The sequence below is a fragment of the Asparagus officinalis genome, chromosome 5, assembly GCF_001876935.1.
Source record: "Asparagus officinalis chromosome 5, Aspof.V1, whole genome shotgun sequence".
Classification (NCBI taxonomy): domain Eukaryota; kingdom Viridiplantae; phylum Streptophyta; class Magnoliopsida; order Asparagales; family Asparagaceae; genus Asparagus; species Asparagus officinalis.
The window spans coordinates 30,082,599-30,096,293 of NC_033798.1; the positions used below are offsets into that span (position 1 = coordinate 30,082,599).

At 43.2% G+C, this 13,695-nt stretch overlaps 1 protein-coding gene across 1 annotated transcript; it reads right to left on the bottom strand.

Moving 5' to 3' along the window:
- Positions 3,852–5,059, bottom strand: LOC109841662. The gene is made up of 2 exons (XM_020410611.1): positions 4,768–5,059; positions 3,852–3,964 (listed from the first exon to the last, which is right to left on the bottom strand). The coding sequence occupies exons 1-2, from the start codon at positions 5,057–5,059 to the stop codon at positions 3,852–3,854; spliced, it is 405 nt and encodes a 134-aa protein (XP_020266200.1).

A 13,695-nucleotide genomic window follows, 5' to 3' on the forward strand; every position in this document is an offset into this window, starting at 1 on the left:
TCTAAAGCTTTTCTTTGATCTTCCATTTGTTGGAGAAGATCTTCTCGCTTCGTCTTATCCATAGCCAATTGTTGTTCTTGACTTGTACTAGGAGTGTCATTTGACGCTATGGAAAAATTTGCATCACTAGCAACAGGCTGGTCAACTTGTGGCGGAGCGCACGACATTCATGTTTGGAGGAGGGAGTAGTCAAAGGGAATTACTACTCTCTGCCTTGATCTGGTGTGGTGATGCACACCATCAGTCTTTGGCAATATGGCTCCAATGCCAGGAGGTCAGATGGACTATCCACATCTTCCTCCTCATCTCTAAAGATTACACTAGTTGTGTTGACTGTGAATTCTTAGAGTTTACCCTTTCGGATACGTCATCGTCTTTTGGTCCTAGCCTCTAAAGGATCATATTTGTAACTGAGATGATTGAAATTCAATTCTTTTTCAAGAATAGCTTTGCATTGGCAATTCTTTTAAACTGCCATAACAACTTCTCTGAGGGTCACACGATGCTGACATTGACGAGCTCTCTTTAGAGATATGAACTCTCACAGATCACCAGTGGTTTCAAGTTGATGGCCCTTTCCAGAGCCAATGTTGCCGCTTTGAGTCTTAGCATGCGAATGTGTCTTATGGCAATGTTAGCTAGACTTACGCTTAGCGGAGTTAGACGAATAACCATTAGTGATGTTATTCACTTGCGGGAATTTGGATAAAGGGTTACCCCATTCTTTGCTTCTGTTGAGGAAGCAATGCGAGTATAACAAAATGCTTTAAATTAAACTCCCAAAGGAGTTGTGGACTGATGTCCAAAATCAAAAGATATGAGAACATCTTGACCTTCGCTAGGCAAACAATATATTGGAGGTTGGATGAAATTGCGCCATAACGATCATATCAAAGGGAGGTTGGTGCAAATAGTGGAGTGAAACAATGCAATTCAATTCAAGATCCAAGTTCAAGCTTCATCCGCAAATTTACCAAGTTGAGCTATATTGAAGACAATCAAGCTTGGGTATATAGCTTATAGTGTTTGTAGTATAGGTTTATACTTGTGTATTAATACTTTAAGCTCATATTATTCACACACACGTATTTGGTGATTTTATCAAAATATAGGTGTTTTTGAAAGCTCATATTATTCACACACACGTATTTGGTGATTTTATCAAAATATAGGTGTTTTTGATAAAATATTATTTTATTAGTTTATGGTGATTTTATCAAAATATAGGTGTTTTTGATAAAATATTATTTTATTAGTTTATAGACTTCAACATCATTTTATACATAATTTATCAAGTCTATAAAAACATTTCATAAAGTTTTAATATTGTGTTTATGTCAAATGATAAAAACATGTATGTTTAGTTTTCATGTTTTTAGACATATTTAAAAAATGATGAGTTTTCACTATTGAGAAGTAAAATTCCAAAAATTCTTTTTGTAACATGTTCATTTACATGTTTACAATAATTTCCCAAAATTTTATATTTTTTGGAATTTATTTGCTATAAAGGCACTTTAAAAATCAGATTTTCTGTTTCAATCAGGCTGATACAGTGTTATCAGTCGACTAATGGAATTTATCAGTCGACTGATGAAAATATCTGGAATCATCAAAAGCCTTTGTTTCTTTTCAGCCGACTGATCAGTCGACTTATGAGGTCATCGGTCGACTGATCAGTCGACTGATAAGCTCATAACGGCTAGTTTTGTACTATTTTTAGATTTTTAGTTTTTAACCATTTTACTAAATAATTTATTTGTCTTAAATGGGAAGTGATATTCATGAAATTCTTTCTCTAACATGTTCATCTACATGTTTAGAAACTTCCCTCAAAATTTCATGATTTTTGGAGTTGATTTACTATTTTTAATTGATTTTATAAAATGAGATACGTAAAATTCCAGAATCTGCCAAATCTGGAACTGTCGACTTCATCAATCGACCGACACACTGTAGTCAGTCAACTGATGACCTCTTTTTAGTCTATAACGGCTAGTTTTCCAGATTTTGTCTTTTTGTGATTTTTCTTGGGTTTTTTACTGGTTTTTGGGGTTGTTTCATGAGCCTATATATACCTCTTGCCCTCTAACATTCTGAAGTAATTTTTTGGGGTTGTTTCATGAGCCTATATATACCTCTTGCCCTCTAACATTCTGAAGTAATTAAGAAAAGTTTTAAAAGAGGTTTAACAAGTTTATATACCTCTTGCCCTCTAACATTCTGAAGTAATTAAGAAAAGTTTTAAAAGAGGTTTAACAAGTTTAAAAGGTGTTTAGTGTTTGTTTTAAGTTTGAGTTTTGAGTTTCAAGTTTGTGAAGTAATTTTTACAAGAGCTAGAAGAGATCATCCTTTGGTGTTTGAGCTTCAATTCATCTCTCTCTCTCTCTCTCTCTCTCTCTCTCTCTCTCTTGTCATCTAGAGAAGTTTTTCTAAACTTTTATCTAACTATTTATTTGTTTGATTTTTATTTCCATAAGCTAGAACTTATTTGAGTTTAGATTTATTTTAATTATACTCATTATTCACATACAACCTATTGAGCTTATTATATTTGCATACATAGTATTATTTGGGGTTGTGGGCTTGTGATTTTGAGTGTGGGCTTAATTGTGTTCTCATCTATTGTAGAGAACAAATTTATACTGTGAGCTAAATTATGAGTTACACTTTATAATACACTTGTACACCGAGAGAAGTGTGTGGTGAGAGACATGGCCGTCCCAAGAGGAGTAGGGTAGGTGGTAATTCCTAGAGGTAGGTTATAATTCCTAACATTTGAGTGAGACACGGGCTAGAGACCAACACTTAGAGGGTGTAAAGTGTGATTGTAAGAGTGTGGATTGTAAAGTTTTTGGTGAACTAGAAAACCAAAGTGTGAGGTGTAAATGTATTCGAGTGAGCGTAGAAAACCCGGTTGTGATAGTGGAGATCTCCTCGAGGTAAGGAGCGGAGACGTAGGTCGTGGGGACCGAACTCCGTGATCATATTGTTTGTTTACGTTTGTCTTTGGCGTTCATTTATATTCATGCTTATTGTTTATATCGCCATTGCCAATTGCTCTTTCTTTATATTGCCCACTATCTTGTTTATCTTATTTATGTTTATTTCACCCTTGTGTTACTTGTATATCCTTGCACATATATTTGTAATATATCATTCTTGCTAGGATATATTTGTTAATAAGTTTATTTGGCAAAAATCAGATTAGATTAGCATAAACCCTATTCACCCCCCTCTAGGGTTCCTTCCTAGTGGCATTAGGGTACTTTCAGGTTCTAGGTGGTGAGAGGATGTTTCACTCGATGCTTGAGTCGAGATTGCTTCTCGTTGACCATCAAAAACAGATCGTAAAAGCTTCTGATAATGGCTTAGGCTGCAAGAATCGAGGTTCGGGTCTTAGGCTTGTGCGCTAGAACTTCTCTTAGCCTCCAATCCCCACCTTCATCATCGCTGCTTGCAGCTATTTATAGAGCTTTAGCACATAAATGACGTGCTACAATCGTGGGATCGTGGGCGTAACTGACTCCTGAGATTTAGCCCACGTGGCTGACTGGGTCTTCGTGGCCATTACAACCTGATTTAATGTGGGTGACGAGCTTTGCTGTGACGAACCTCGTCTTTGATGTTGAGTCTCGCTGCGTGGCGAGCCTCATCTTTGAATGTAAGGTCGGGTTAACTCCGACCGTCACGTCATAGTTTAGGCGGGGTTGAGTTGTTAAATGTTAACAACATAGCCCAGCCAGAGTGGTCGCTTGTGTGCGTGACCAAATTAGGGTCCTAACAACGATTCGCTGTTTGGAAAGTCACTGTTCGGGGGCCGATGGGGCACATCGCCTGGTAGGCCGCCCTTAATGAACACCATCATTTGCGGGAATGATGATGTCAAGATAATCAAATCGTTCAGGGATGCGGAAGTGTGACGATTGATTGTTGTAGGAGCCGTCACTTGGTGGGCTGCTACCTGTCGGTTGTTCTAAGAAAATATTAGAACATTCGGAATAGGCCGGGTTGTTCAGGGACATATGAGTGTGACGACCGACCGGGATACCAACACATCGTATGGTAGGTTACTACTTGGGCAGTGTCATTCATGGGAATGATGGGGCTAGCTATCAACGGTGATAATTAACATGATAGGATCTTGTTGTGATTGGAGCAATTATTAGGACCTATCATCCTATGGGAGGGGATTGATAAGTTGATATCGTCAGAGGTGTAGACGTTAACGTGACGGGACTATTTGTTGTGATTTGAGCAACTCTGTGGGCTTACCATCTTATTAGAGATGCTTGGTAAGTTCATTTTGTCAGAGGCAATGGTTAACTTGATAGTTTTAAGAGATCCATCGTCCAGTTGAATGAGACTGATGGATAAATAACTATCAAAGGTGGAAATTAACTTGATAGTTGGCTTTGGTCCTAACTATAGGAAGGTTTGACCGAGTGGGGGTTTGGGTTATCCCTAAGAATATTATATGTAGTATCCTCTGGGGGTTTCCCGTAAGAAGCAGCTCATACTCGTGTCTATGTCGGAGTATATGAGGCAGGAACAGTTTAGCCTCGTGTACCAGTTAGAAGATAAGGGGGCAGTTCAGACTCGTGCACCAGTGGGAGTTGAAGGAGGACTAAGGGTAGTACTTCTTCAGGAATTTGCTATTGATAGGCATCATGATCTTATCGCTATTTGGTTTGACAAGGCGATAAGCTCCATTCGAATAGACTATCCCTATCACGAACGATCCTTCCCATTTGGGTTGGAACTTACCCTTCTTTTTGGAGTTGAGAATCATCGGTCGTCGAACAACAAGGACCAACTCTCCTTCCTTGAAGGGTCGGCGCTTGACTTTCTTCTCGAAAGACTTGGCTATTCGGGCTTGGTAGAACTCAATGTGCTGCTGAGCTTCAAGCCACTTCTCATCTAGTGCTTCGAGTTCTGCGAGACGCCATTGATGGCTATCCTCAGTCATCATTCCCGTCACGAGGGAGACACAAAGGGATGAGATCTGTACCTCTAGAGGCAGCACAGCCTCGTAGTTGTATACCAATGAGTAAGGCATGGTTTCGATTAGTGTACGGACCGTCGTACGATACGCCCATAAGCTCTCACCAAGCTTCTCATTCCAATCGCACTTGCTATTGGAGGTTAGCTTAGTTAGAATATTAACGATAATTTTGTTGAAGGCCTCATCTAAATTGTTAGCTGAGAGATTATAAGCTGTGGAGGATAGGTTCTGTATCCTGAACCCGTCGCAGAACCGGGTAAACACATGACTGACAAATTATGTGTCATTGTCATGGATGATACGTATGGGCACGTCGTACTGGTATATGACGTGATATTTGATGAATCTGATCACATCATTGGTCTTGAATTCTCTTAAGGGAACGACTTCGGCCTATTTGGAGAAGTAGTCGGTAATCGCAAGGATGAAGCGATAACCTCTTGCTGATGGCGGAGATATTGACCCGACGATATCCATCCCCCATACCTTGAACGGCATGAAGTCGCTATCGTATGCAGGTCTTTAGGTGGCCGGTGTATGTAATTGGCATGGATTTAGCACGCGTGGTAGCGTTTAGCGTAAGCAACTGTATCGCTGACCATCCCAGGATAATAGTAGCCTATTATTCGCATGCGATCCCAGAGCTTAGGTCCAAGTTAGTGGGCCCCACAAGTGCTATCATAGGCTTCACGTAGAGCTTCCTGTGCTTCTATCTTTGAAAGACATCGAAGCAGCATGCCATCATACGACCTATGATACAATGCCTTTGTGGTTGAGTCGTAATAAAACCTTATGGCACGCCGGCGGACAGACTCCCGCTCCTTAGCATCTTCGGGTAGTATACCGTATAAAATGTAGTCGATAATCGGGAGACGCTAATCTTTTGGGTCAAGTTGATCCGAAACCTGGTGAGTAGTGTTTACTTCAAGAATATCCTCTGACCGAAAGAGTCGTCGGCTCGCGACAGTGACACGTTGAGTCATCCCTAGTGGCTGGGTCAGGTTAGCTGCTAAGGATGCCAGGGCGTCTGTGTGCATATTCTTAGAATGAAGCACATGCTTAATACGAAAGCTTTTGAATGATTTAGCTAGTTTGATAGTTGCCTGGTGAAGCGGGATCAGATCGTCATTTCTAACCTCGTATTCCCCCATCATCTATCTGACGATGAGTTGAGAGTTACCATAAGCCTCAAGATGCTTTATCTCTAACTCTTTAGCTAGTTCGAGTCCAATGACCAGTGCATTGTACTCAGCCACGTTATTGGTACACGGCTCTGTTAAAGAAAATGCCCGGGGTAACACGTGGTTGTGTGGGGAAATCAAGGCCACCCCCACTCCTGCAATGATGGACTCGCTCATGCCGACACGAGATGCTCCGTCAAAGAACAACTACCAAACCTCCGTAGGAGAGGTCGTGTTGGCCTCAGGGGACTCATCCAGAATGTTTTCAAATAAGTCGGTTCTCGTCTCTAGTGGATGATTGGCCATGAGATCACAGATGGCTTGTCCTTTGATCGACTTCTGCGACATGAAGTGGATGTTGTATTGAGACAACAAGAGCGCCCATCTAGCTAGGCGCCAATTTAAAGCTCCGGGTTGTGTCATGAAGACCCGGATAGGATTCAGCCGGGAAATGACATGGATGGTTTGGCCAACCAGGTAGTGTTACATCTTCTGGATAGCGAACACCAAGGCTAGGCATTCCTTTTCAACCATGGGGTATCATCGCTCGGCCCCCTGCAGAGTCCTACTCAGGTAATAGATGCCCTGCTCATGGCCGACGTCATCGTTTTGTGTCAAAAGAGCACCGAGGGAATGCTGCATGGCCCGCACGTAGATGAGGAATGGTTTCCCTAAGACTAAAGCTGCCAAGACTAGGGGGTTTGAGAGATAAGCTTTGATTTCCTCGAATGTCCGTTAGCAAGGTTCGTCCCTTGCAAACAAGGCGCCTTTCTTCATCAGCTTGGAGAAGGGTTGGCATTTTCCCAAAAGATTCAAGATGAACCTCCGGATGTAAGCCAATCGTCCTTGGAGTCCTCTTAGTTTCTTGAGGTTCCGAAGAGGCTGAAGCTCCTGGATGGTTTTTACTTTATCAGGGTCAATATGAATTTCCATTGTCATGATGACGAATCTGAGGAATTTACCGCTAGACATTCCTAAGAATGACTTCGTAGGATTCATCTTCAGTTAATGAGATCGCATGAGTTCGAACATCGTTCTCAGGTCCTGGAGGTGGTCATCTTTGCTACGACTCTTCACTACCAAATCATCCACGTAGCACTCAAAAAATTATGCTCATGGCGTATTGATAGGTTGCACCGGTGTTTTTGAGTCCTAAAGGCATAACTGTGTAGCACTACACCCCTATTGGAGTTCAGAATGAGGTGTACTTTTCATCCTCGGGGTGCATCTTGATTTGATTATATCCCGAGAATCCATCCATAAAAGACATTCTCTTAAACCCACACGTGTTGTCGATGATGACATCCGTGATGGGCAGAGGAAACTCGTCCTTCGGACAGGCGGCATTGAGGTCTCTAAAGTCGATGCAGATATGGATCTTGCCGTTCTTCATCAGGACCAAAACGATATTGGCTACCCAATCAGGGTGTTGTTCCTCCCTGATGAAGACAGAATTGATCAGCTTCTTCACTTTGGTTTCAATTGCCTCCATGATTTGTGGACAAAACCGTCTTTATTATTGTTTGACTGGCTTAGCGTTTGGGTTGATATTGAGGTGATGTACGGTGATCTGAGGATCAAGGACGGGCATATCCTCGTAATTCCACACGAAGACGTCAATATATTCTCATATGAAGGATATAAGGTCCTCCTTCTCCTGGGAAGGTAAACTGTCACAGATGAATATGGGCTTAGGGTTGGCCTCATCGCCCACATCTATCTGAAGTATCTTATCCTCTGTGGGCAGTTCACACTATTAGAAGAGACCACTCTATTGAGCACTAACGTGGCGGTCCCATGCTTCATCATAAAGCGGGACCTGTTCATCTTTCGCTATCTCAGTAGGATCAGTTGCAGTCATGTTGACTGTGAGATCTTTGAACAAGTCTCCCACACTGACATCTAAGTCCCATGCCGATGATGTTGATGATCGATCATCTAAATGGGCGTCATCAGAGTCCTCGCCGAAAATACAGCATAACTCTGATGAGGAGGAAGTGTAGCCTGAGCCCCTTCGAGTCTTGCTGAAGTAGTTTGAGGGCCTTCCTTTAGGCACGTAGGTGGGTCGGATGACAGTCTTCCATCCTTTGTCGTAGTTCAGACCTTCTTAACGAGTGAAGTCGTAGCCCATGTCCCTCATCATGCGCTTTGCTATTTGACTGCATTGTGAAAACTAGGGTGCGGGTTCCTCTTCTTCGGATTCATCCCACAAAGCGCGCAAGGGGTGATCGATCCTTCCAAAGATAATATCCTTCTGATAGTTATCCTAAGCGGGCATGACAAACACAACTTGTGAAGACTCGATCATTTGTTCTTTTGTAATATACAATGAGCACACAGGCAAGTGTAAGGAAGAGTCATTGTACAACCCCAAAATTGAATCAACGGGCCTGTCATCATCACATTTCGGACAAGACGACAAGTAAACAGAGTCGAACTTCTCATTCAGGATAATCCTGTCTGCCTGATCAGCGTCGGTTACATCATGTCTTTCATAGCCGATTACAATTGATTCGAAATCGTTTAGGATAAGGCTGTTGTCGTATTCGGGTTCGCTATCAGCCTTATTACCGCTTTTGGGTTCTTCAGTCGGTAGCGGGTCGTCTAAATCGAGGTTCTGGTAGAGCAGGGAATCTGTGAAGTAGTTCTCGACTCCCTTGAAGGGTTGCTTGTCGACAACCATCGTTTCACCCGATCATAGTCGTCTATGCACTTTAGGCATTGGTGTAATGTGGACGGGACTATGCGGTTGTTGTGGATCCATGGCCGTCCCAACAGCATGTTGTAGGAGGGTTCATCGTCGATGGCGTAACAGGTCACCTCCGTCTTCATGTCGCCTATACGACATTTAAGACGGATCTTGCCGAGCGACCGGGTCCCAGTAGCATTAAAGACAAAGATGGTCGTGGTTGTCGCGGAAAGATGTTTCTGGGGTACCCTCAGGTGCTTGATAAGTTTCAAGGGGACAATGCTCAGCGCAGATCTCGGGTCATCTTGGATCTGATCCACTTTGGAGGAACCGATGTATCCCCTGAAGTACAAGGGTCGATCATGGGACGTGCTTATGATCAGCATGTCATCGGGGGTGAAAGTGATGCAAGGGATCTACCGTTCGGTGGCCTGATCACATTGTAAACACTTCTTTCCCACGTCTTCCTCCTTCGTGGGTGAGAAGTGCGTAGCGAAAGCTTCTGAGTCAGCTAGCGCCTCTTGTAGAGCTTCCCGGGTAGGTTTGGACAACCGCAGGAGTTCATACATGGTGATTCTGGCTGGAATATTTTTCAACTGTGCGAGCACGTTGAATCAAAAGGGTTGACTACTCAAGTTTGGTCCTTCTGGATTTGGATAGGCTATCGCATGTGGCCCCGTAGAGGGTCCTGCCGGATCCTCTGCCTTTGAAGGGTAGTTATTGGCGGCCAAAGCGGCAGCCTCTTCGTCAGAGTCGGTGAGGGCGGTTACCCCTGCTTTATCACCATCTGTGATAGCTGAGATGGCATTACAGGGTTTACCTTTGGTCTTCCTCAAAGGCTCTAAAGTCCACTGATCATCACTGAGGAGGTTCGGGTGGACCCATATTACTTTCCCTGATGATAAGATCTGTGGCATTAGGCCTTTCTGTCGCTGATTGTGAGGATCGGCATTAGTGATCTTCAGTACCACCTTAGGGATAGGAGCCACCCCCGTTGGTGCATGAACTTCTGGGAGGTCTGTCCCTAAGCTCAAGGTGACCATGTTTGTAGTCACCTTCTTTTGCACATTCTCCTTTTTTAGGACTCCGGCGTCGTAAAGGGACTGGAGCTTATCCTTAAGGATATAGCACTTAGAGGTATGTTGGCCAAGGAACCTGTGGTATACACAGTAACTTGGGTCATCGGTCTTGTTTGCTTCCTAAGGCTTAGTGATTTTTGGCAGCTTGATTCTGTTGCTCTTGTGAAGAGTGTCAAACGTGGCTATCACCTGGTCTTCTTTGAAGTCATATTGCCTCGGAGGGCGCTGTTCAAATGGCCTAGGTTCTGGCCTTTGGGCTGGCTTAGGTGCCGGAGCGGAATCAACAGCCATGATCTCCTTTCCTCTTGATCGAAGAGGATTCCTGGGCGCGTTTGTTTCCACCACTCCCTTTTTAGGGTGAGGCTCTTTGGCCTCCAGCCTTTTGATCATATTCTCAACCTGCTCGCCTTGGCGAACAAGTTCTTTCTAGGTTTGGGTTTTTACCATGCTAACCTTGGATAGAATGTGGATTGAAAGATTATTGCAGCACATCTTGATCAGTGTGGCCTCAGAGACTTGGTCTCGGCAATGAACAGACTGATTCCTGAACCTTTTTATGAAATCATTGACCGATTCCGACTTCTTTTGCTTTTCAGCAAGGAGGGTGACCATCGACACTTCTGTGTCATCATCGAAGAAGCGGGTCAGGAAGAGTCTTTCTGCATCGACCCACGATGTGATCAAACCAGGTTCCAACTTGCAGAACTATTTGAAAGCTACCCGTGAGGATGGCATCGTTTCCCGTGAGGAATCTGGTTTGAGACATGAAGTAGTAGATGTGCTGTGAGGGGGAGCCCTTGCCGTCAAACTATACCAAGCTTATAGGTTTGAACTTCGCCGGGTAAGGGATCGTGTCCCACTCAATCGGGTATGGCCTGACCACCCCCAGCTTATTCATGTTTTGCTGAAGCTTCAAGGCGTTGAGTTGGCTTTGGAACTCGTCAAGCCTTTTGTCTCGGGAAGTTTTCCCAGTGCGCGATGTTCCTGTTGACGACTTAGAAGAATGATCCGAATGAAGATCAATATCATCTTCTTGCTCCATCGTCTGGTTAGGAGTAGGCCCCCACTCTTTGCTCCCTACTGGCTTCCGTGGAGTGCGCATGGCTCTTTTCTTCTTTTTCTTCTTGTTCAGAAGCTGCTGCAACATTTCTTTTATAGACTCGATGGCATCCTGATGTTCTTCAAACCTTTTAGTGATCGTTTGATCATTCGCAGTTTTAGCCAGGTGTACCCTCGCTTGTCCGCCCTGCATCGAGTTTGAGGTTTGGGATGTAGCCACTGCTGGGCAAACATCATCCTCACCGCCAAAGGGAGATGCTAAGAGTGCATAATCGAGTGGGGTGGCCGTCCCTGTACGAGTATGGGTGCATAAGAATATACCTTCGTGTTCACGCTGGATGAGCGAATGATTAGGCCCCAGGAAGGAGTCTGAGTTTGGGGAATTCGAATACACGGCTTTGCCTTTCCCCGTCACGTTTACTGTAGCAGACGGGAGCTCTAAATCATCGACGGCGCGCCTCCTTTGACGGCTACGCCTTCGACGAGAAGCTTTCGGTTCGGGAGGCTGTTGAGAAAACCTTTCGAACACCAAAGGTCTTGCTGTTCCTATACACTGGCAGTCGGTAAGTACTGCTTAGATAAGCCTCTCACAGTGGCACTGAGGATTCACCTCATGAATAGTGCGCTTGCGGGGTAGATGATCCCGGAGATCTTTTGCATGTCGGTGGTGGCGACCCCTAGAGTCAGAGGGGCTATGCATGCAACCGTGTGATGGAGGTTGGAATGGATTCTCGTGAGTGCTCTGGGCGGAATGGCTAAACGTCGAATCCAAGCGAGCTCCCGCCTGTCGGCGAACTTCAACCATTTGTTCATGCATGCGGATTTGGGAGGTCTCGCCTACTGTCTTGCCTTTGTTGTTAAGGCTCACTCTCCTGTGAAGTTTGTTCGTCAGGTGTACCTGATGGGGCTCGCCTGTCTTCACTGGCTCGCTTGCTCGGGTAGACTCACCTGATTTGGGTAGGCTACTTGAATCGGGGATATGACCTGAGAAATGAAGTCCGCCTAAGTTGGTGGGCTCACCCAATCCTGTTGGTTCGCCTGGGAAGCCAGGCTCGCTAGAGGTACCGAATCCGCCTAAACGAGAAACACTTCGATCAGGGCGAAGCATGCCTGAATGCGGGGGTTCGCCTGATTTGATAGACCCGTCAGCATTGGGAGGCGGCCTCTCCACTTGGTATTCTTCGGGCCTGAGTGATAATGTTAGATATAGGTGCCCTGCATGCAATTATTGTATATTATAACAGGACCTATATGTATATAACATCCTTGTTCAAAATGATAGTATGCTATTTTGGTCAGATTTATCTGATGTTCTAAAAATATAGATAATATCCTTAGAATAAATACTAGACTATCAGACATTTCGGATAGTGATCGTAATGAAGAGATCTGATTAGTTGGTAACGTATATTCTAAAATGTTCCTAGTTGATGAAGTGTTAAGATAGGACATCATCACTTTGGTTTAGACTAGTGTATGCTTTATTTCTCCTTTTGAAGGAGATGATCAATCTCTTAGATCATTGATATGAGACATCAAGATACAGTATACAGGTGACTCATTAGTGAATGTGTTGACTGAATGACTCGCCGAGAACATCTAGTTGGTAATATACGAAACTGTCAAATAGAAGTTCTCAAGTGATATAGTACATAGTAGTCTCTTGACCTGAGGCATGAGTGCAATATCTTATATGTCAGTAAAGATGTATTTAGACTTTTACCTAACCACAGTTCTTATTGAATTGTGCATAACGGTTCTTGTTGGGTACATCCCGAGACATAAGTAGATATTGAGATGCCAAGAAGGGATTCGTCTCTCCCAGTATAGGGGTTGATGTCATAAGATTGTTTGATATAACTATAGCCTGGAAATCCTTGGCCAAGGTGAATAAGATAAACTGAGTGTCAGTTTGATCTTATAGGTTATGAGTTTAATATCAATAAACACTAATCAAGCTATTAGGGTTTGACAGTTTGCCATACCCTAGGCTCAATAGTTTGACATGGTTTGACGAAGAGACCGGACTGTACGGTATTATCATTGAGTGGTCCTGATAAAATTGGATAAGCATCTTGCAGACCTTTATCACAACTTATACCCGGGTGGTCTTCATGTGTAGCTAGCACCTCTGTTGTACTTATGGATATGATCCACTACCGAGTTTTTTAAGTTGGGCCCTAGAGTCACACCAAGCGCGTACTTGAATCCTATGAAACACAATTTATGGAGTGATGCGTATGATTGATACGCATATATGATTTCTTCCGGATACACATAAACGGTTATGTATATCGGTAAAATCGGAATGCTATGTGCTTAGGAAATGAATTCCAGTATTTTTCCCATAAAGTTAACTTTTAGTCAACTAGTTGACTTTTTGGTCAACAGTTGACTTTTGGTCAACTCTTGATTTATTTGGTCATATAGTGACTAATTAGTTAAAGATTGGAATAATACTATATGCCGTATTTATGAAATATTATATTAGTGATAATAATTTGGTATTCTCATTTATGAAATACACAAACCATGTATAATGAGTCATGAGATGAGTCACTTAGTGGTATGGTTTGAGCACATGGTTTATTAGCACATGGTTTTGAAATGTAATGATTCATAAGATGATTCATTGCATGACTCACTTGATTAATCATTAATTTTTGATGATTCATTGCATGA

Coding starts and splice junctions, on each gene's coding strand:
- LOC109841662 (XM_020410611.1), bottom strand. CDS start 5,059: ATGCCTTACTCATTGGTATACAACTACGAGGCTGTGCTGCCTCTAGAG. Junction 3,965..4,767: donor TCTCAACTCCAAAAAGAAGG/GTAAGTTCCAAC, acceptor AACAACCGACAG/GTAGCAGCCCACCAAGTGAC.